The sequence below is a fragment of the Perna viridis genome, chromosome 3, assembly GCF_037379345.1.
Source record: "Perna viridis isolate PV_CMFRI_1.1 ecotype Kerala chromosome 3, ASM3737934v1, whole genome shotgun sequence".
In the NCBI taxonomy this organism is placed as follows: Eukaryota; Metazoa; Mollusca; class Bivalvia; order Mytilida; family Mytilidae; genus Perna; species Perna viridis.
In genome coordinates this window covers 27251016-27276053 of record NC_142447.1, presented here as the reverse complement: position 1 = coordinate 27276053, position 25038 = coordinate 27251016, and the positions used below count along the sequence as shown (strand labels likewise).

General features: G+C 34.1%; 1 protein-coding gene across 1 annotated transcript; it reads left to right on the top strand.

The window, feature by feature from the left end:
* Window positions 1-24739, top strand: LOC148621672 (uncharacterized). The gene is made up of 21 exons (XM_088576292.1): window positions 1-1718; window positions 2470-2651; window positions 4570-4740; window positions 5223-5366; window positions 6637-6761; window positions 7568-7717; window positions 8190-8354; window positions 9041-9178; window positions 9884-9986; window positions 10995-11215; window positions 11710-11940; window positions 12330-12786; window positions 14254-14393; window positions 16296-16529; window positions 17475-17657; window positions 17924-18084; window positions 19150-19834; window positions 20439-20568; window positions 21382-21635; window positions 22777-22951; window positions 23289-24739. The coding sequence occupies exons 1-21, from the start codon at window positions 4-6 to the stop codon at window positions 24638-24640; spliced, it is 7116 nt and encodes a 2371-aa protein (XP_088432418.1). The 5' UTR covers window positions 1-3; the 3' UTR covers window positions 24641-24739.
* The last annotated feature ends 299 nt before the right edge of the window (window positions 24740-25038 follow it).

Here is a 25038-nt window from a genome sequence, read left to right as displayed (position 1 = left end):
CAAATGTTCAGCGAAAAGTTTCTCCGAGAAGATAATCCATTGGTAATTTACACATCATCCCAAGTTGACGTGTATTTGTTGACTAAAAACATTTGTTCTACGAAGGTAATAGTATCTACATATTACGAATTATATAAAATGAATAGTTCGGCAACTGAAATGGATGAAACTATGATCGGCACAAGGACGTGGAATGTAAGGTTTATGTTTGATCCTGGCAAATATGACCTCGGGCTTTATCGTCTGTATGCTTGGATAGGATACACAAAGGATGGCATCAATCATTGGATGGAAGAATCTATGTATGTCAAAATAGAACATCCTCCTCCACATGCTTTCATAAAAGGTGGAGTTGGTAGAACTGTAGGTCAAGGCCATGTTAATTTTGATGCACGATCAGTGTCTTACAGTTTAACGAAAGGTCCTGGCGACCCCTCTGGTCTCACATTTCAGTGGCGATGCTTGGGATTTTTAACTAAGGGCATTTATAAGCTTCTCCAGTTCAATATAGATTCAAAGTTGGTCTTCAGTGATATTCCTGAAATTACAAAAAAATGGTACGAAACAAAGTTTTTAAAGTATATTGAGAACAAAGTATCTTTTATAAAGGGTTCTTCTTTGAGCAATTTAGTAAACACTTTGAAAAGCTCAGAAGCAAGCTGTGAAACGGCTCATGATATATATGTTAAGATGGAACTTAACAAGTATAGAAAACAAAAGGTATCTGATGATACAACAGAACCAATGGCTGAATTAACAACTACAGTAGAAACTTCTACAGAACCATGCTACACGAGTATTACCGAGTGTTTAGATGTCGTCCAATGCATAAATAATACAGAATCCAACTCACTTGAGTGTAACAATGTAACACGGTGTTCGGATAATCTAAAAGCGTGTACAACCACTCCAAAAACGACAACTGAGTCACTTACTTACGATCTGATACCTTTGACAAAATTTTATAAGATAACCTATATGTATGAAATGGAATCTTTACCTCCTCTATTGCATTCTGAAAAGCATATTCTTCCTTTGCCGGAAAACAATACACTAATAAAAAATGAGTTTGACGAATTCATACAATCTCTGAACGATGCGCAATCTATCTCGTTTCCCGATGACACACGTGAATTCTTTGAACTGTTATCCGGGAGTTCTTTGACCCTTAATAGTTTATATCAGCTGAATGGGTTGACGGGAATACCAGAAAGTGCAAACGAAACATTTTTCATTGCCCTGAACACTTGGTTACAGACTGCCAAGGTTTCACGAGAATTCGCTTATAAATTGGTTGATTTGTTTAAAAACTTCCAGTCAGTAGGTGTCTATATTTCAAGTGCATTGGAGTTGGTTGACATATTAGGTATGAATGATTTTCTTCGCCTTTCGGTTGACGAGTCCGGGGAATGCCTGTTGAACCAGTTATATGATTTATTTGAAGGATTTAAAATGATAGACTCTTTTGATTGGAATGATATGAAGTTAAAAGAGAAGTTTTACCTTGACTGGATGGAAGAAGAGCTATTGAGTTCTAGCGCCTGCAAAGGGTTTTCTAGTGACAACAGCGGCCGTGCTAATTTAATTGTTTCTGCGAATGATGCCACTCTTGGTCTTGGTTTCCTTGTTTATCTAAGAGTAGAATTTGATGGATCTGTCAGCTATTTTATACAGCATGCACAGACTGTAACAGGCGAACCACTTGATATTGAAATAGAGTAAGTTATCATTCATTAAATCTACTGAGTGATTTTTTTCTCAACAGCCTTCCTCGTAGTACGGTAAATCATCAAGTGTCAAAAATGGGAGCATGGGACCTGTGCAAACTGTAGTTTCATGGTGAGAAAAGCAATACTGTAAACCGAGAATCAATCAATAACCTGTAGGAAAGTTTTAAATTCATAATCATTCCTCAAGTCGTATTACGATGTTTTTCGAAAAAAATACTCACGACAGTAAAATAATCGCGTTACATTTCTTATCTAGAAAATTTCACGGTTTACAGTATACAAATCATCATTGCCACCTTCAATCGAATGATTATATTGTTGTCCTACACATGTAGGAAATAATGTGTGTAGATTATCAACAAGCTTTAAAAATTCCTTATAATTTGAATGCCATTTTGTTTATTGACATTATGTGTATCTTCAAGATACATGTGACATACTAAGTCCATAAAAGCGGCAAAGTTTTGATGGAAGTTATGCAGAGCGAAGGCAAAGATGTTACCGCTGTTTCGAATTACATTTGGAGTATAAAATTATTATTTATGTATGCGTTCACATAATAAATTTCGGGATCTTGACAATTGAACGGTTAATATAGTTATGTAAACATAGATGGTGCATCGATTTAGAATGCGATACATTTATTAGCCCACGTGAAATTTGGTGGTTTCATAAGTTTCAGTTTCTGTTTTTAATTAGTGAAATGTACTTAGTCATGTTGGTATTCGATTTAATTTAGGTGCAGACTCAACTGTATGAAGAAGACTGCACTTACTTCTATCATGTCTTTAAAATCATCATGTCCTACCTGTTCAGCACATGAGCAACGAAACGCACGATTTTGGTGGGATGTCAAACATTTCGATCTTTTTACTCGAACAGTTGCTGTAAACGACCAGTGGCAATCATGGATGTTGTCTGGTACTTACATTTTATCATTTACATATGTGTGTGTGTGTGTGTGTGTGTGTGTGTGTGTGTGTGTGTGTGTGTGTGTGTGTGTGTGTGTGTGTGTGTGTGTGTGTGTGTGTGTGTGTGTGTGTGTGTGTGTGTGTGTGTGTGTGTGTGTGTGTGTGTGTGCATTGTAATTCTAGTAAGTGTCATACGTGCATCACTTGGTATATTTTTTTTCTTATCTTCCGTCCACGTCTGACATATAAATAAATCGACAACGGAGGTACTAATAAACATTGAATTTGACTGTGTAAAACTTTTTTGTCACGTTATTTTACTTCAAGGTCGTTGGAGATGAACGTTAACATTTTATGAATGAGACTGAACTTGAACTTTAACCTTATATACGAATGAGACTAATGTAATACGTCAGTGAGCAAAGATGTTGAATAGGATATTTAAAATGAGCTTCTTTGTTCTCAGTCTTAATTTTCTTTGAAACCAATGAGGTATATAGGCATTGCTTTTTACTTCTATTTTTTTTTGTTCCTCTTAAAATTGATGAGGATGCGTTTCACATTGTTCATAGACAAATAAATGTGAGAGAGGTGTTTCCCCCTTTTTCAATATGGCTATTATAAATGGTAGTGAGACACCCTCAAAATGGAAGATGGAGTGACTGAAATCCGAATTTCTCATTGATTGACCACAGTACCATTTATTTATTCATAAGCACTGGATTGATTGATTGATTGATAAATAGGGTTTAAAGCCCGCGCAGCAATATTTTGGCTATATACAGGCGATGAACATGAAATGGGTGATAAAATGAACATGAAATAATGATGAAATGAAAAATGAGATGGGGCACAAGGATAGTAGGATCGACAAATTTTGATTGCCGCTGGAAATAGGGAGAGGTGGGTAGTGTCGGACAATTTAGCCTCCTGTGGCGGAGCCCTATGGTTCCTACTCCAAAAGAATACCACAGTAGGGTTTCTTAACGTGCGAGGAACCTGGCATCTTTCCCAACACGGTGCACCACTATGGTTTGCGGTCAGGTTTTCCGCATTATAGTCTGACAACCCAAGCATGTTACACGCCAGGGGTACCCCATTCCACCACCTGGGGCACACAACCCAGTTGCTCTATGGGCAGAGCGCCCTAGCGCCCGGCCCCGATGGGGCACAAGGGTAATAGGGTCGACAAATTTTGATTGCCACTGCGAGGAACGTGGCATCTTTCCCAACACGGTGTACCACTATGGTTTGTGGTTAGGTTTTCTGTATTATAGCCTGAATAGGGTACCCCAGCATGTAACACGCCAGGGGTACCCCATTCCACCACCTGGGGCACACTTAATAGTTCTCTGTAGGCAGAGCCCTCTAGCCCCAGGCTAGGGTTCAGAGAACTATTAAGTCGCCTTATACGACAAACCTAGCGCTACTGTGGGACTATTCTTTTGACAACCGGACCGGCACGTGTCCATAAGCACTGGATATCTGAGGATATATGAATAAATATGGCATAGTATGTTTTGGTTGAAAATTCATATAACATGTATTAGTACGACACGTGTATTCCACAGTGAAGAATATCTGCTATCGTTTCATGAATTTAGTTGTAGTATTTATACACGGCAATTCAAGGGTGCAATAACTGCTTTGAAAGTTTGAAAAAAAAGTCCAATATTTTTTATCGGAAAAAATTTTTGAAATTTTTGCAACGTTACCGCTTTTATTACCCGCCACAACACAAGGTTGTGTTCATGATTTTTTTTAATTGTAGTGTTCTACGATTCTGTTAAGTCGAGATTTTAGATTATAAATTAATGCTTCTTCCTTCGATCCATTAATAACTGGACTGGAACTGGTATATGTATAAACGGGTGTATTTTATACCATTTCCGTGATCTTATTTCTTGATAAATACTTATTGTTTCCAGAGTTAAACACCCAGAGGTTTGTGATGAAAGCCAATGTCTTGAATGCTAATTCGGGATATATATTAGAAGCGTTTGTAGAAGTAAACGGAAGGAAAGGTTGGGCTGTTTTGACCATTGGCACGAACATTTTACCATATGACGGCTCATGTCAACTGAGAGATGCTCGTTGGGGTAATTACATTTCAAATTTCAACAACTATTTATTAACTTATAGGCATCTTTTGTTGTACTTGATAAAAAATCCAACTAAATAAGATCGCTTATAATAGAATATTTCGGATTTGCATATTAACCTTTATGTGAGATTAAGGTCAAAATAAAGGATGCACACATATATCTATATGTCACAAGTCACTATCGCTTATACATAGTAAATAAATTCCAATAAATTTCTTCATTTTAAAATACATTTTGTTTGTTTTTGTTTTGTTTTTTATGAAATATGAAATGATATGATATGAAATATCAATTTGTAAAAAATCTAAAAGATTTCTAGACGCATTTTAGGTGAAATATTGTGAGGGCACGGTAAAATAAAATTAAAATTTTCAAATGTGCAGTTATTAAAGTTTAAAAAAAAAATTTAAGTAGCAGAAATGGCAGATAAGTTCCGAATGCAGTTGTAAGTGTAAACGTTTTGTATTTAATTTAAGGTGAAAAGAAAATAACAACATACGGTTGGAAAGACGAAGGTTTCCGCTCGTCTATAGACAAGTCTTTGGACTGGAAGGAACAATTAAACTACCGCATCATGCAAATCACTTCCGATGGAAAAGAAACGTTGCTTTATTATGGGTGTAAGTGTTTAAATGATAAATTATATATCTGATTAATAACCGCTCTTAACTGGTATTTAATTTTCTATCTGAATTTTGATTCAGTTGGATTTACGTTGGCATACGTAGTAGGTTCTATTTTATTTGTAGTATTAGACATTCAATAAAAGAACCCTATATGCAACTTAAAGAAAAAACTTATTTGTCTATTGTTGCAAAACTTTCGTATAATCAATTCCTATAATTATGTAAAAGAAAAAAGAAAAAATTAAGGACTGCCTGCTTGAAATGTCCGACGCGCCAAGTGAGAAATATAACCCTTTGGCCACAGGATGGATGGTTCTTCTTTATGTATTATATTTTTTTTTTATTATTGTTTACTTTTGTTTGTTTATAGTTTTTTTAATTGTTTTGTTTTCAACAAACGGTCGTACATGTCAGTGAGAACAAATTGTGCTCCTCTACTTGCTAACCTATTCCTTCACTCTTTTGAGGCTGACTTGATAGATGATCTAATCCAAAGAGAGGAGCATCGTTAAGCCAGATCCTTTCATTTCAGTTTCGCTTTATAGATGATCATGACGTTAAACAATCCTAGGTTACACATCGAACTTTAGATAAAGGACACCACAGACACTGTGAAGTCAGCCGTCACTTAGAAATCGATGGTAAAAGAAAACTTTTGACCAAACTATACTTTTCATACCGTATTGTAAATTTTCCTTTCATCTATGGCAACATCACTTCAGCACCTGCGTATGAGGTTTTCATATCACAACACATACTATAAGCCCTGGACTTCTTACAACAGGGTTATGTTGCTACAAGATTGATGTCATTACTACAGAAGTTTAACGGTCGTCATCATGAACTTGTGGATCGCCTAGGTGTATCCATCTGCACGATCAGAACCGATTTGATTGACTTGTCATAGTTTTCTTTTATCTTTCGTCTACCCCGGACTTGACTATTCATGAGCAGTTTGGTGGTTGTTTATAGAAAAGCAGAGGACGCCTACCCTATCAGTGCACCTCGTCAATGCTCCCAGTTTTTAGTGAAGTCCGAGCTGCTCATTTTCATTTGTTGCTTTGTACGTATTACCTTGGTTATTGTATATTCTTTGCTGTGTTTGTATTCCATGTCGGGTCTTTGTCCCTAGATTTCCGCTAGAATCTTGGTTCTCTTGATTACTCTTTGTTTCCTAAAAGACCACCAAGCAACATGTATTATTAAAAGGTTCAAATTAAGATAATAATTGCAAAAAAAACAACATAACATTTTACTATTTTAGCCGAGGAACAGAACTATATTAAACTGAAGCCAGGAGTTGTGGAAAATAACTATGAGGTTATGGTTAAAATCCAAATCTATGATATATTCATTGATTACGCTGAATGTAATATTGCAGTTGGACAGGTAAGAGATAACATACATATAATACATTTGCTCTAATATACAACCATCCCATGAGAAACAACAAAAACAAGTACGACTTCTGTTTTATGTCCAAAAAGATAGTGTAACTTACATTGGGGGAAATCTAAATTAAAGGGTACACCCAATCAAGTTATCGCTGTGTTGAACCTTTTGATAGACAACAGATTAATTTATTTTAATCCAAAAAATCAAAAGTTTTGTAGATTATCGTCACCAGTCTCATTTGAATGTAATATTGCAGCTGGACAGGTATTATTCCCTTTGACTATTGCATAGATTTTATCAGTTAAGTAATTTAATTTTGTTATTAAACCTTCATAAATATACAAAAATACCAATTTTGATATGCTGTACACGTGTAACTGAACATTTTAGCAGATTTGCCTGAAATTATTTTAATTCGATGAGAAGTTTTGTAACCCTATTACAACAACATCCTGGCGGTCCATGTATAATGGAAGGCTTCGAAAAAAAATGTATAATGGAAACTCTCACCATGGTAAAGATCACTTCCATTACCATAATGTGAACTCTCATTATGATAAAGAAGTATGTGTGGTACAGGTACGGCGTTCCATTGCACCGGGTGTAGATAATGTGGTAATCCAGTGGTGATATTCCTCTTCCTTCAGCAAACTCTCACTGCATGTCTTTTAAATGAGGCTATACATGTAATAATAAGAATGTATTTTTCAGCCGTAAAATGATGTACAATGATTTCGTTATTATCTTTTTATCACTAGGCGATTTTATTCCTAAGTTTGCAACAATTATTTTTAAATCAGATATATCCGGATTATCAGACAGATGACAAGACCAGTGTTTCTAATTTCTTGGACGACGCTGGTGATAGCATTGATTATTACTGGAACGTAAGAAACTTCAAACAGGTTGGGATGAATGCAGAAGTAGCCGGTACGCCCGTCCAGAATATGGTTTGTATTATATTTTATTTGCAAATGGAGATTATTGTTGTTCAAATAGGTAAACATAAACAAAAATGCCAAAAGCACATACAGCATACAGGTGGTAACAGAGAAACAAATCTAGCTGTTTGCAGAGTCGAGTTTGAGTCTAGTAAGAATCAGTTTAATTTGGAAAAAACTAAACAAAACCTACTGATCTGACAATATATTTTTACTCAAAGAGGTATTCTCTATATGAAATGACTACAGCTTTTTCTGTATTTCTGGATATGTTCGGAAATTTTTCATTCGCATTTAAGAAATTGAGGATGAAATGTTCACTTGCAATGCATTTTAATGGAATATAAATCATAGTACCAAATTGATATGGAAATTTTATTTTATACCATGTTTCACCCACTGCATGCTTTAGACGTTGAAATATTTGTACGTGTTGTGTAATGAAAGGACACCAGATTATTATACTGCTTTTTTCCTTTAGAATATAAGCTTCACCATTCTAGACACAGATCCGATGGATTGGTTGAACCTAGGAGTAGTGAGTAACTCTGATGGTTCAAATACTACTCAGACATTTGATGAGTTGTGGGAGTCATATCTTAACCCGGATTTTGGAGACGTTGCTACTCAGAATGTCATTAAAGAGGTAATTTTTCCAATTATGATCGTTTACTCTGTATTTTTAATTGTTCGGTGTTGTATTTATTGCTTTTGTTGACGTTTTTCTAACTGAAGTTCTAAATGATATGGTCCATTGACCAAGCTTTAACGAGTTTTTTTATAATTTCAATTGGAAAAATACCATTTAATTATTGGAGTTATTAGCCTGTCACTGTGTATCTATTAAATGCTTGTTTATCAAAGAGAAGATAAGAGTGGTTGATTGTACAATGAAGTATGGTATACAAAGGTGTAGGGTCATTAAGCTATGAATATTGCTTAAAATATCAATTTTTTGTCATAACGTATAAGTTGTTCATAACTTAGTAAAATATGTGAAATAAGGAAAAATTATTGGTTTTTTTTGTATTAGTTCGTTGTAAACACGTCATAACGGTACCCTAATTATACGTCATTTAGCAAAAAACTACTGAGAATTTTTAATTTTGTTGATTTTTTTCAAGTCTCCCAATTCACAATTAAAGCATTTAACACTTTATGATTAATTTTCACTTGAATTTTAGACCAATAAAACCCTTCATCTCCTCTTCTCATTTTGTGAAATTAACCCAAAACTTTTTAACACTAATGAATACCTAAAATAATTGCCACAAAAAAAACCCAAAATTATATAATGTTCTGATTTAACCTCTTGTTACAATTTATTTGCAGAAACTGACGAATTTTTCAGGCTTATTAACGAATGTATCTGACTTAGTTTCTGGTGCTTCAACTGTCAACCTGGAGCAGATTGCTACGAGCATTGGTTCCATAGTTGGAAACAAATACTTCACAGAATATAAATCAGCGGTAGGAGAGAGTAATCAATGGAACCAAAGTTATAGCGGTAATCAAAAGAATGTAATCCAGGGACAAAGACCAGACATGGAAAACAGACATGCACAACAAAGAACACAACGTAACTAAAATCATACATACACAGTAACAAAAGCAAATGAGCAACTCAGATTCCACTAAAATCTGGGAGCATGGACCAGGTGCACCGGTAGGGTAAGCATCCTCTGTTTTTTCTAGAAACACATAAAAATATATACTCAGGAAGTATCGACAATTATCAATCAAAGGAGTTCAGTTTTTGCTCTCTATATTAAAAATGAAGTACCCTTTAATTAAATTAAGTATGAATGAAATATTGTAAGAAACAAATGCCTTTTTGATCGGAACTTTATAAAATTTATCAAAAAATCCGATAGCACTGTTAGTGTAAATTCCCACGTGTTATTAATAACATTCCCTTTTTTAACAGCACGCGCAATTTTAAATTAATTAAATAAAGAAATCAAACCATAAAGAGTGGCAACAAATTAATTTTGAAAGCCACGCTAATTGTTGTTAAAACACACTTTGATCATGGTTTGTAATAAAGCAATCAGTTTTCCGACTAATTAGTTGACTTTGAGACATCAGGGTTAATTAACCTCGATGTCCTATCGAGGGGACTGATTGATTATCTAGAGTTATTTGATTACTTTACAAAATATTAATTTACTACAGGAGAACGCTTTCACAGCAGCCCGTATGTTGGTAGACAAGCTAGAATTACTAGCCTTTAGTGAAACATATCCAAAATTTGAGGATTATATACAGACATGTGAAGGTACTTTTAATTGTCAGTGTTTGTAAGAATCAGGAAAAATCAGAAACATGAATGTCAAAACACCACCAATCTGATAATGAAATATCACTCAAGGATGCCTTCTCTATTTATGAAGACCATTATTTGATCTCTGCATCAATAGCTTTGCTCACACATTTTTCAAAAGAATGAGGTTTTTTACAGATTTATCTCTCTTGAAATGTTCATTTTCAGTGCATTTCAATGAAATTGTAACTCAGTGGTCAAGCATGATATGATAATCTTGTCTGTTTTCCTTGATTCTGATGGTGCATATTGTCAAATAACATTATCAAAATGATGTGTTTTTTCATACCACGTTTCACCTACTGCCTGATTCTTACAGGGACTGACACTTAATCATTATTTTGCTTAATCGTCCACTTTAACATTATTGATTCCTGTTACGTACATTGCATACAAACAAATGTATTATTCTGCCGTTCTACTTGTAGCTTTAGTCATTAACGCGCTTTATAGCCTTTCAATGCTTTAAAATAACACATTTTTGAAATCTGAAATATTCGTTGGAAGGAGGGAAAAATCGTTCTGTTTGAAAACTTATACTTCTTATTAAAATCATTCCAAAGTTCTCGGTTATATGAGCGCTGGCACACTGAATACCTTTTTTGGCTCCTAAGGTCTCGGTTGAGAAAAAGACAATGACTCGTTTAAATAGATGACGCAAATTGATCGGGTTTAGAATCTTTGTCACTAGCATTCCCACCTAAGACGAGTTATCTTCAATAAAATATGCCGAAATAAATACAATAGTTTACAAGTTTACAAGTTTGAAAGTGTTGTATAAGGATAATGAAATTACCTATTAACTTTCATAACGAAAACCTCCTAACTGCAAAAATAGGTATAAAAAGCTAAGCTTGATATGTTCATTGTTGTGTTGTACGATTTGGTCCTTGTATTATATTGTCCTTTCTTTGTTGTTTCTAGCGTTGAACCATCTATATTTGTACTTCTTAATTTCAACAGGAGTACTAAGGATTCTAAATAATGCCTTAGAGGCACTTTTACCTACCACGTACGCAGATTTGCCTAGCGATCTAGATATGTACAGTATAATGAATGACATCTCTAGTCGTGAAGCACTTTCTACTGACTCTGGTGCTGATTTGACTACCATCGAGAAATCTTTTATTGCTCAACAAATTGCAATGAAAAACGAGTTGGATAAGTCATACAAAGATGATATTGTAAGTCAAAAACATCAGTTTGAATGGATTGAGACTTTATGGTTTAGTTTTGTAATATTATTGATATCCTAAATTTTTCATTTTCTTCATATGACAATATTCGTGTTTTATTCATTTATTCTTTTTTTTAATACATTGTATTCATTTTGTCTACAATAACAGTTATTCATATAGTTACAGACTAATCAGTTTTTACTTGTATATAAATAGTTGTTAGTTAATTGAAGTCTACCATTTTATATGGACTACATTGATCTGTTAACAAACTGTACAAATTTGTACAACAGGATATTTTCAAAATATCATCATGAACTTTTTCTTGGATTTACTTCGAACTATTATTTTATGTAATAGAAATGTAGATAAATAATTCATGAATAAAATAATAGACAATCAAAGTGTGTTCAAACAAAGGTTCATATCCACCCTTTGATAAATTTTACGAATACAATTGTTTTCTCTTTTCATCTGATTTCTGTTAAAATTAATTTTAGGTTCGGAATAAAGTACCTACTCTCCTGGAAGATATTCGTAGATTAGGACATATTCTATCGATGCTAAACTTTAGAAAACAAATGTCAGTGTTTGTCCAAAACGGGTATATTATTTCTACAGAAAACAAGAAGGATATTAGCGAGCTTCTTCAGAAAGGATATCAGACTAATGGGGTTAACATAAACTTCACTGCATCACCTACTGCTCCTACGGGGGAGCACAATGTGCAGGTATCATAAAATAATCAAATTTGTAATCTAAGGAAGTGAACCAAGGGTAAGGGGCACAACTCTTACAAGTCATTGAAACGTTTGTATTCAGACTGTCCATACCAATCTCATGGTAGCATCAAAGTAACAAAGGACTGATTTCTTTCTGTTTCAAATGAAAGCTTGTGATGCTTTGGTGAATTGAATATGACAGAAAATTTTCAGTGATTTCAAGAGTGATGTCCTTTAGCCTTAGTCTACCTTATTAATACACAACGTACATATAAGTATAAAAAGAATTGTGATAGACATAAAGAGAAGAAAAAGTATTATGCAAAGATAAATCTGCCGTTTTCGTCTAATTTTACATTACTTCACGAATCCGTGATATAACATTATTTATTTCACAGGTGACTTTATATGATCACACACCTTTTTGCTGGGACAGGGAATCAAATTTTATAACTTCAAAGACTGTGTCTGTTAATATAAGAAAAAATAATTTGACGGACACAGGAATACCATCCACGTTATCGATTCCAAGTCCAAGTACAACTGCTGTCCCTCAAACTATAAGACTGGCGATTCCAATAGACGACGAACCAACATCACAATTGATTTTGTACAAGTTTTTTTGGAAGACGCCTTCAGATACTGCTATATTTGAGATAAGGAATGCGCTTACCGGCATGAATCACACAGTTTACCTACGACAGAAACTTCCACCAGATCCAAGTGAAAATGTTTATGACCAAGTATTCCAAATAGGGCCTCTAGACTGGGAACAGGACAAAATAAAAGTGGTGATAGCTGGCGATCTTTACTCAAAACCTACAAATGTCTACATTGTAGTTTTAGTTCAACAAGGTAATCCGTTGTACTGCTATCAATTAAGCTGTTACCTGTCGATCCTATTGTATATTTAATGTTGGCACCGATACGGACGTACAAATACAACAAATATCATTTCATGTGCACATACTTTTTTTTGTTCCAACAATTTAAGTTCAAGTTGCCGGAACATCTTTTACTGTAACAAAAAAAACTTCAACTTGTCCAAAATATACTTCTTACATCTAATTCTACTGACGGGTGATTGATCATTGCAATCAAAAGGGAGGGAACAGGTTTACTTGTTTGTATACACAAACAACAAATTCTGTCAATCGGGTCGATAAATATACTAGGACCAACACACGCATCCCTCATACTCATGTAAACATTCAATACATATATATTATATATACATGTACTTGATGGAAGCCATCGATGGTCTTGAATAGTATTATTCTGCTTCTGGTTTTATTTCGTTGATGAAGTAATGATAAATAAACACTTATTGTATTTAATATCCATTATGTTCTCATATCGTTAATTTATCCACACAGACTCTTATAACCTACCGAATCAGGTACTTTTGCACTTCAATTCCTCATGCTTGTCTTCATAATTTTGCATGTGCATTTGATGATTCCAAACTTCTTCATGAAAAAGAGGCCATTTACAAAATTATGTGAGAGATGCAAATAAATACTATAAAACCCTCAGGAAAATTGCTACTCAGAAATTACAGCAGAAAACAATCTCAATGACAATGAAACACACTGAAGTAATATTTATTTATTGTCCGTTTTTTAGAGAAGATTTCTTCCTTTTCACATCTACCCTGAACTTGACTTTTTATGAGCAACTTGGCGGGTGTTTCTAAAAAAAGGCAGAGGACGCTTACCCCAACGGTGCACCTAGTCCATGCTCCCAGTTTTTGGTGGAGTCCGAGTTTCTCATTTACTTTTGTTACTGTTTATGTATGATTTAAGTTACTTTATGTTCTTTGTTATATTTGTCTGTTTTCCTTGTCTGGTCTTAGTCCCTGTGTAACATTCTTTTGATTTCTGCTAGAATCTTGGTTTCCCTGATTAATTTTATAATACAAACATTTACCAGTAAGGCGTAGGACTTATTAGCTTCATATTCAATTAGGTTCCGTACAAGCGGTATTGTGTATGTGCGTAGATTGTTTAAGTCCTTGAGGTATTATAAAATGCCAAAAATATCTCATTTGTGCTTAAGATATGTTTAAGCGTCTTCTCATAATTGACTCCATATATTATTATATGCGATTACGAATTATACATATACTTGTAATTGTCTAATAACTGCAATACAATTGTCTTAAAAAGTATGTGTAACAGTTCCTAGGTCAAACATTGGGAGTGTTATTCAACAAAATTGTATTATTATTGAAAGTTATATTTTACAACAAGTATTTAACTAAGCCCATTTAAAGACACCGTTCGTTACGGTAAAGTTTTTTACCTGTCTTTCTATACTCAGGAAATTATACTTCTATTATAAATCGTCGGCGACGATCTATACCAACGACGACGTATATTGACTATGAAATAACTGCCAGTACAACGGGCTGTCGGGTGTGGGATGACACTACACAAACATGGGATAAAACGTCGTGTCAGGTAAGAAAGTGATAGTGTCAATATAAAAACATTATACATGTGTTTAATGGTCATGAAGGGAACAGTAAATTTATTACTCCGGGGTACCTACTTCTACACCGAAGGTAAAAGTATGTATCGAGGGTTACCAAATTTACAGTTTCCCAAATATAATTCCGAACCATGTCTTCACGATTTGCAAGCAGCAAGCAATATGCGCGACCATGTTTGTTCACGCTGTATCGGAATTTAACGCGGTTGAAAAGTAAACCCAGATGACTCCTGAATTTTATAGTCCAATGAGAATCGGGAAAACATCTATAGGAAAAGAGGTGGACGGGGGTATTTCATCCCCGCTTCACTCCCACTACACCACCGCCTCCCGACCCCTTTCAGGTCTCACTAACCACTTCTAACGTTTCCATTACTTGATATGTTAACACAGTAATTTTCAAAGTTTCACGGTGAATGCATATGACAAATGACAGCATAGACAAGTTTCATACCATTTCGAAGCTCGAAAAATATAGTTTTCAAAATCATTATGCTAATGGTACGATGATTGTAGAAATTCATCACGCGATTTACTTGCATGAATGATACTGAAACTCCACTTTTTACTTTTTTCTGCTAAATAAGGGCATGAAGGCAAAGTACTCACACACGTTAAATAATATTCATAGTTACACTTCTGTAGAAAATTACAAATATGAGTTTAAAGTACACATTTTCAGCTTTATTTTGACTACTTTTAATCAGAATATATATAAATAGTGGACTTACAATGCATAGGTCTAGGTTCAGTGTGTTTTTGGTGCTAAAAAGAGGGACATCATGTTTGATATTGAAGTGGTTAGTGAGACCTCATTTTACATCCGGGGTTATTGTTCCTAACCGTGTTCACCACTTCCCGTCTTTTTCACCGTTCCCCGACCCCTCAAACACCGTTCAAAACCCCTTCAACCATCGATTCAAGTCCCCTTAACCCTATGTTCTTGTCCCGCGTCCACCCTCCCATAGGAAATAAATGCAGAAGAATAATAAACAGCGTTATATACAGTAAAACCTTTCTAAACTGAACCCCTTTCTGACTAGAATTCGGTCAGATTGGTCAGGTGTACGGTTTATCCAGGATCAAATTACATTTAAACTTATACATGGGACTTTAAAAGCTGTCTGGTGTAGGCAGGTTTTCGGTTAATTCATCGTATGCTTTAGACAGGTTTCACTGTTTCACTTTTTTTTTGTTAGTCCTGTTTGATTTTACCCCTTAACTATTTTGGCCACTATGGCTGGCTTGTTAACCATTGACCTGGTTTTACCCACCATTTCACTTTGAAATGCCTGTGTCAAATCAGGAACACAACGACCAAACCCATTTTAGGTGTATCCTTGATTTTGTTGTTTTGTGTACTATTACTAACATATCACAATTTCTGATTTATTATTATGAGATCGGTTAATTTGTTATCATATTTATTAATGCGTGTACAAAACAATATCATGTACAGAATTTATTTCGATTACTACTAATACCCGAATAATATTTCATCCGTTATTTTTTTCTACTAATTGTTCAAAATTCTTGTTTGCTGAATTGTTTGGTCTAAACATCAAAGTCTAAATAGTTTTCACTCGCTTTTTCAAACATACGCAAAGATAAGAAATATGAAAACCAATCCATTAGAAACTGTTCCATTTCTTAATAGGTCCAAAATCCAAAATAATGAAAGAAAATGTCGATATATTAAAACCATTTACTTCTTAATAGTTGCCATGTTTAAACTTATAGGCTACACACTTGGAAGTGGTTTGCCTTAGCAACTAATAGTGTTACATTTGTTGTAGTCTACAAAGGAAATTACCCTTGAATTGATGCACTGTGAATTTGTATGCTTACTTTTTAAAATATTTATTTTTCAGGTATCCTCTTCATCGACTTTTTCTGAAACAATCTGCGTCTGTTCCAACCCACCAGGAAATAACTTTGCAACTACTTTCTATGTTCCGCCCAACACTATTGATTTTGGCACTGTCTTTCAAAAGTTCAATTTAAAAGACAACGCTGCTGTTTTGGCAACAATTATATCTCTCATAGTTTTGTACTTGATGATCTGCATATGGGCATTTAGACAAGACAGAAAGGACATTGAAAGGGTTAGTATATCAATATTATATCTGTTGAGTGACATAATTACAATAATGAGCTTTCGTTTTGTAGTCCAATATAAATGAAATATAAATAAAATATGTGTTAATGTACCTATTAGGCCAACTAGTTACAGTAACTTTTTGCATGAATTATTACTATAGCCCGCTTTTCGGGAAGTATAAGGTGATCGTTGTGTCCGTCTATCCGATTGTTTTTAAAAAAATATTTCTCAAAGCCACTTTTTATTTTGACAGAAGCTTTATATTTGCTTGCCATATTGTGGTGTTTGATTTTAGACTAGTAAATCAACTTCCAGTTTGCCAACTTTGTTGTTTATATTTTACCCACTTAGTTAGTGGATAATGATATCCTTTGGTGGGCTTTTTTCTCACAGTTTTTTCTTGTTATGTTTTAAATGTAAGGCACATCAAAAAAGCTTTTATTCTGTTGATCATTTTAATATGTCAAAAGTGTAATCAAGAGAACCAAGGTTATTGCGGTAATCAAAAGAATGTAATCCAGGGACAAATACCAGACATGGAAATCAGACATACACAACAAAGAACATAAAGAAACTAAAATCATACATACAAAGTAACAAAAGCAAATGAGCAACTCGGACTCCACTAAAAACTGGGAGCATGGACCAGGTGCAATGGTAGGGTAAGCGTCCTCTGCTTTTCTAGAAACACCCGCCGAGTTGCTCATAAAATTCAAGTCCGGGGTAGACAAACGATGAAAGGAAAGCTATGACCCGTTGAATAAATCAGTTTTCATGGTGCAGATGGATACACCATAACGATCCACGAGTTCATGATGACGACCATAACACGTCTGTAGTGATGACTTCAATCTAGTAGCAACATAACCCTGTTCAAGAAAAAGCCTGTTTAATTTTCATATTCCATTTCATTTGTAAAGTATCATGTCTATGTCATTTTTTTCTCTAGTGGTCACTGTCGTACCTAGTGGACAATGTATCTTACGACGAATATCTGTATGTACTGACTGTGTTCACGGGGTTAAATCGCCATGCAGGAACAACATCAAAGGTTTTCTTCATGATCATTGACGGGAAGAATCGACGCAATGATAACTTGAAAATTCGTTGCCTTGACGACCACAAACACCAGGTTATTATTTTTATTGGGTTTTTTTAAATTTTCTTTGGTATAATGCTTTTAGTTTTTATTACAGTTTCCCCTCATTTTAGGATGCCACTCCCTGTTGTTTGTTAGACACTTAACAACCTGTTGCTTACAAATGTGATGTAAAGGTTGGCAATGTTAGATTTCTTTATTTTTTATCAGGGACTGGTTACGATGTTTATGATGATGAATACTCAAATAACGTATAAGTTATAGAATTTGACTAACTTTTTTTTTTTTACGAATTCCAGGGTTTTGGAGTAGGGAGTGTTCGTAGATTTGTGATGAGTGTACCGGCTAAGATCAAGGACCCATCGGTTATAAAAATCTGGCATGATAATAGTGGAGAAGGGAACTCTGCATCATGGTATCTCGATAAAATTGTTTTGGAGGATGTTCAAACTGGGGACAGGTTAGTTTTTAAAACCTTTATTTCATTAAGATAAATTTATTCGAAAAAAAAAATATTTTTAAACACAATGGACCTTTTCAAAAACTGTATTGCATTCTGGGATTGCCATTATTCATGACATTCCTCATTGGTCAAAACATATTTTACGAGGACGCTGCGACGAGGACCGAAGTTGAATTTCTGAATTGGTCTATTGTACTGTTTTCCTCAATTCAAGGGCAGGATGCAAAACAAAAAAATAAAGTAAAAGTAATGTAAATGAATGTTTTAAAATAGATAAAAAAACAAAAAAACTAAACGGAATAAAACAGATGAAAAAGGGGAAACTCGGCAAAACTAAAACAAACATTTAAGATGGACCAGACATATGAACGCTTAGCACACGTATACAAATTTCATGTAAATTTGCTGACGGATGTAAATCTCGTCATGTGAATGGGGCCTTAGAGTCACTTGAATATTGCTAGGTTCAATACACATATACAAAACATGCAAATTTGATCAGTTTCTGCTAATGTATTTAGTGTAAGATTTTGTAAGAATAAGACAAAATTGGGAAAAAATCAGGAACTTGCATTTCAAACACCCATCGATCTCACAATATTATTTCACTGAAGGAAGCTTCCTTTATTTGAAAAGACTATTATTTGACCTCTGTATTCTTGGGTTTGCTCGGAAAATATTCGATAGAATGTCATAAAATTAATGTTTTTGACAAAGTAATCTGTCCTTGAGATGTTCATTTTTACTGCATTTCTATGAATCTATAACTCGATTTACAGACGTGATTTGGAAAATGTGTGCATATAATCAAGTTCAACTTTTAAAAGGGTAGCTTTGCATACCATGTTTCATCCACTGCATGATTCTTACAGAGACTGACACTTCAGTTCTAATTTTGTTTTATTTCCGTTGAACGACTCTTTATTGAGGATTACTGTTATCAGTTTCATTTTAATACCGAATTTCTACTGTTTTAGATTACTCTTTTGTACTTTTCTTTCATTTTGTTTGTTTTTATTACAATAATATAATTATTCGTATGTTTAACAATCTGACTTTCAGGTACATGTTTGTTTGCGATAGATGGTTGTCTCTAGACGATGATGACGGATGTATAGACTGTGCTATTCCTATTTGTAATCAATCTGATACCCATAAATTTTCTTTCTTGTTTAACGAAAAATCTAAACAAAATACGACAGATGGTCATCTATGGCTTTCTGTAGCAATAAGACCAGAGGACAGCAACTTTTCAAGAATGGAAAGGCTGGCATGTTGCCTCGCTTTACTGTTTTTGACAATGATATCCAATGCTATGTTTTATAGGCAAGACACAGGAGGAACAGTTCGACTCGGACCAATATCATTCTCATTGACAGGGATATACATATCGATTGTAAGCGCACTAATTGTAGCGCCTCCAATTTTTTTCATTTCCTTTTTGTTCCGAAAGTCAAGAAAACGTATACGAAGACATAGAGAAAAAAAGAATGAATCACATCTACCAATAAGGATAAAAAAAGAAAATATTAAAGACGAAAAAGATGACATAACTAATAATTCAGATTTCCCATTACCATTTTGGTGTAGATACATTGCCTGGACTGTTATAACCGTTACTGTTCTACTGTCAGGATTTTTCCTTATCCTATACAGTATGGAATGGGGGAAGAGCAAGGCTGAAGCGTGGCTTGCATGTTTTTTCATGTCATTCTTCGAATCAATGTTTATTGTAGATCCTTTGAAGGTTTGTATGAATGTAACATTTCCTACGGCATTGGTGTTATAATATAATCTTTATACAGAAGAAAACTATAGTTTATATACGATTTCAACATCAGAATTAAATACCAGCCTGTATTAAAGAAAACCACAATGCGGTATATAAACTTATATAAATGATGTACTTCTATTGAATGAAATGTCTTTACGCTCCAGATTAATTATCTTAGATATATTTGGTTTCATTCAAGCAAATTAAAACAAATAATAGACACAGCAATCGGCCTTTACGGTATGATTAATAGATACATGTAAACTATTAAATATGCTGTAACTATGAAGACAAACATGCAATTGAGAGTTGTTTAGTTATGATACCTCAGTTATTGGTGGAACACTTTCCTTTGGATAAAAATGTTAAATTGTATATTATTGCAAGGGTTGATTTAGATTAGATATAGGCGTGACGGGCATGTGCCTTTTATTTTTTATACACGGGTTTTCAACACTAGAAAATGGCTAATCAATTCTTGGAACCCAAGAACTTCAATTTTCGTCGTAGTAAGGAATGTCCCTGAATCATTTATTTTTTTATTTTTGGTCACATTTAAGGTTCACATTTTTTACAGATTATTTTGATGTCAGTAATTTTATCTTGGATCGTAAAGAGTTACAATGTTGATACCATAAAGTATGATAAAGACAAGTTGTTACGTGAAACGAAACGGCAGGCATCAAAACCTTCCTCATATTTGTTGAGTAAGTAAAAATTAATAATATAGAATATAAATAAATAAATAAATAAGTTTGATTCAGAGTCGGCATGGAATACATAATAATGAACAAAAGCTCTATTGAGCTGTTGACCGACATAAAGGTCCTTGGTCATTGTTGCCACAGTCAGTTATTGTTTTCATCGTTAGCGATTGTTTAAATGAACATTTTTTAAAATTTTTAAATTCGATTGTGCATGGTGCATTTAATCAAAAGTGTTGAGTATTTTTGATCTTAGACATATATTGTGAAAGAGACTTGTTGAATTATTCACATGGTGTTTTAATCAATTGTTTAATAAAACGGCTTCTAAATATGAGGTATTTATGTATGTCATGGGGTAACATATTTGACAAAGTTTTAATTCTATTTTAAAAAATATATACTTCTTAGTTTACCATCTAATACGTCTCTTTTCTTTATGACATCTTAGTTTTACACAAGTAAGTAAGTACACAGGCAAATGTTCCATACATAATCATATGTTTCGGTTTACACATGATAATCGCATGATTATCATAAGATAATCACATATTTTTTCACAAACATATGATAGTCATATGTTTTCAAGCCAAAATTAACATATGAGAATCATATGATAATCACATGACTGTCATGTGTTAAATCTCATATGGTTATCATATGAATTGAGCACCATATGATTATCATATGTGGAACATTTTCCTGTGTAGTGGAAATAGTTTTCGGGGACTAAATACCACAAAAGAAGCGAACGAATATCCTTAATGAATATTCACATCGTGTACAATGTAATCTATACTTTAGGTACAATTTCAGATCTCTACAAAAGACAAGTAGCACCTGTAAAACCAAGCAAGGTAGAGAAGATGAAAAAAAGAAGAAAGTTTAAACTAAGAGTCCAGAAAACCTTCATAGAATTTTTGTTGTATACTTCCTTTCTGACTGTCCTTTACCTGGTCAGCTATAGTAACAGGGATTCTAGATGGTATAATCTAAAGAACCATATCGATCAGCATATTATTACCCCTACACTCGTTTCTGCAGGGGCATCAACTATTAAATTCAACCAGGTATAAATTCAAAAACTTTAAACCCATTGACTTGTTAAAGTTTATTTATATAAATTTGAAGGAGAAATACATTTTCGTTGTTTGTTTTAACGTAAAGTTTATTTTATTATTTTTATATTTTTAGTATTGTGGACATATTTTTCGGATTACATGTAGAAAGTTACGTGCTATGTTTTGAAGCATATTTATTGATGTGTAAAACTTGATGGATTTTTATTTGTTTTTGTTAGTAAATGGTTTAATTTTACACATCGATAAATTTTGAAGTGAAGAAAAGTGTTTAGACCTTTGATCCTTCAAATGATCCTTCAATCTCAGTTTCCGCTATATAGATGACGTATTATCTTTAAACAATCCTAATTTTGGGGATTTGATACATCGCATCTACCCACAAGAACTTGAGATAAAAGATACTACAGACTCTGTCAAGTCAACCTCATATCTTGACCTACACATAGAAATCGATGGTAGAGGATAACTATTGGCAAAACTTTACGACAAACGAGATGAATTTTCATTGAGAATTGTCAACTTTCCTTTCATCTGTGGCAACATCCCTTCGGCCCCTGCGTATGGAGTGTTTATATCACAACTCATACGTTATGCCAGAGCTTGCCGAAACTACGCAGACTTTTTGTATCGCTCTAGAACTCTAACAAATAGGCTTCTGGAACAGGGTTATTTTGCTACAAGATTGAAGTCATCACTACAGAAGTTTCATGGTCGTCATTATGAACTCGTGGATCGTTATGGTGTATCCATCAGCACCATGAAAACTGATTTATTCAACGGGTCATAGTTTTCCTTTGCTCGTTTGTCTACCCTGGACTTGACTTTTTATGAGCAACTCGGCGGGTGTTTCTAGAAAAGCAGAGCACGCTTACCCTACCGGTGCATCTGGTCCATGTTCCCAGTTTTTAGTGGAGTCCGAGTTTACTTTGTATGTATGATTTTAGTTACTTAATGTTCTTTGTTGTGTATGTCTGTTTTCCATGTCTGGTGTTTGTCCCTACATTCTTTTGATTACCGATATAACCTTGGTTCCCTTGATTACTCTTTGATAATCTTGATGTCTAAATTCAAGTCGGTTAAAACAAAACTTGTTGTACTTCAAACATTAATATTTACTTATGAATTGTAGGTTCATTCAACGTCACATTTGTACACATGGTTGAACCAGACACTACTCCCATTCATGTTCCCTCGGTTTAAAATTAATGATGATAGAATGAAAGCGTATGATAGACTTTATGTGGAAGATCAAATTAATTTCAGGGTCGGTCCGATGCGTCTACGACAAGTAAGATCAAATTCAGGTAAGGTTTACATTTTCCCTGTTAAAATAAGATCAAAACCTAGTTCATTTATACCAATGGGTGGAGAGCCCCATTGTAGTTTGTGACGTCACCTAGGCTTAATAGATTCAAAATAAGTTAACTTCCAAGAAAAATAATAAAGTAATTTGATAGTTCGAACCAATAATACTATGATCGAGACTTTTCCTTTTTCCGCAATTTGAGACATCTACAATTTTTAATGACAAAGGCTTGCCCTCAAGGCAAAAATTCAGTTTTCATGATGCTTGTAAACGATACAAATACGTTAAAATTTATATCTTATAAATTTGTTACCTTTTCTGTTCTTTATTTTCAGAAAATTGTGTTGGTTATCGCTTCGATAACTTAACATGCTACGACAGCTATTCTATACTGAATGAAGATAACTTACAATATTGTATCGGGTGGAATATTCCACCGTGCACCATTGGACAAAATGTTAGCTACTTAACATCAACTGCTTGGAATTATGTTCCCTCGATTGATATTTGGGGTTTTCCCGTCAGTGGATTCCATACAATGTACAATGGGGGTGGTTTCATTTCAGAATTAATGGTCAACTTCGATGTTTCACGTAAAATGCTTAATGAGCTATACGAAAACGTATGGATTGACAGAAAAACAAGAGCGGTTTTCATTGAATTCACTTTATACAATCCAGATAATAATGTTTTTGTATATACTTCGTTTCTATGTGAGTTTGCTGTAACCGGTGGTGCTTTAACGAGTTACGACATTCAATTGTTCCGTCCGTACCAACATGTTGGAAGTTTAGGTCTTATTGTGTTCATATGTGAACTGGTTGTTTTTGTTGGAATTATGATCTTTTCGATTCGGAAAATGATTTATGTTAACTACCATGGCAAGAGAATATTGAAGGACTTTTGGAACATATTGGACCTAGTAATCGTAATACTTTTTCACATATGTTCTGTAATGTATATAGGGCGATGGATCATGATAAACACGGCTATGGCAAAGTTTGAAGAAGATAAGAACAAATTTGTCAACTTCAGCCATATTTCATACTGGGATGAGTTGTTTAATATTTTTCTGTCGTTTACAATCTTTTTTACAACGCTAAGGATCATGAAAGTTTTGAGTTATAATGAGAGAATAAATCAGCTGAGTAAAGTGCTTACTTATGTAAGTCGGGAACTATGTGGATGTTTTGTTATGTTTCTAATCGTGTATTTGGCTTTCACCATGTATGGATATCTCGTCTTTGGACGGGAGTTAGACACATACAGGAATTTAATGGTGTCGTCGACTACATTGGTCAATGCCATCATTGGAAAGAACAGCATTAATGACTTGTTTTCTATTGAACCAGTATTAGGTAGAATCTACTACTTCTGTTTTGTTTTGTTCCTGTTATGGATTTTAATGACAATGTTGAATGCGTCTTTAAATTTCGGAATAACAGCCATAAGGTCAAAACCAGTACCTTCGTTTTATGGCATCACAAACATAGTATCGGATATCTGGAAAAGTTCAGTTGGTCTTATATTTCAGGGCGTAAACAATACTCAGACAAAACATGTAAACGCAAAACCACTGATAATGCGGAAGGATGAAATTATACACGACAATGATGTCATTAAACCAGTATGGTCAACTAAACTGCGCAAGAGACCAAGACCACGACGTATTTATATAAATCAATGAACAAGATGACAAAAACAAACTTTATTTTAAAAGTATTTACATATATTTATTGTGTTTCTGTCCTGACAAATACAAAATGATTATTTTGTTGAATAAAGATTAGCATTTAGATAATTTCATTCAAGCCAGGCTGGTGCCTTATAATATTTGTGTTATTTGTTAACTTACATTTGCAGCGATGCAGACGCAACTATAAGTTCTGTTTATATTTTGCTCGGGCGTTAAACCCCTACAATCAATCAATCAATCAATTGCTTATAAATTGCATGCTTCAATTGGATCTTATAAGTTTATATTTATATTATATCCGTTTTTATGCGGGTGATATATAATAATTAGGTTTTGCGTTCGTCCGTTACACTTTAGTGCACCTTTTTGAATTTTGATTACAACGAATT

Excerpts from the sequence above, each read along its gene's own strand:
- LOC148621672 (XM_088576292.1), top strand. The coding sequence starts at position 4 with ATGTTCAGCGAAAAGTTTCTCCGAGAAGATAATCCATTGGTAATTTAC. Across the intron at positions 17,658-17,923 it reads TTGACGACCACAAACACCAG|GGTTTTGGAGTAGGGAGTGT; the intron begins GTTATTATTTTT and ends TACGAATTCCAG. Across the intron at positions 22,952-23,288 it reads ACAAGTAAGATCAAATTCAG|AAAATTGTGTTGGTTATCGC; the intron begins GTAAGGTTTACA and ends CTTTATTTTCAG.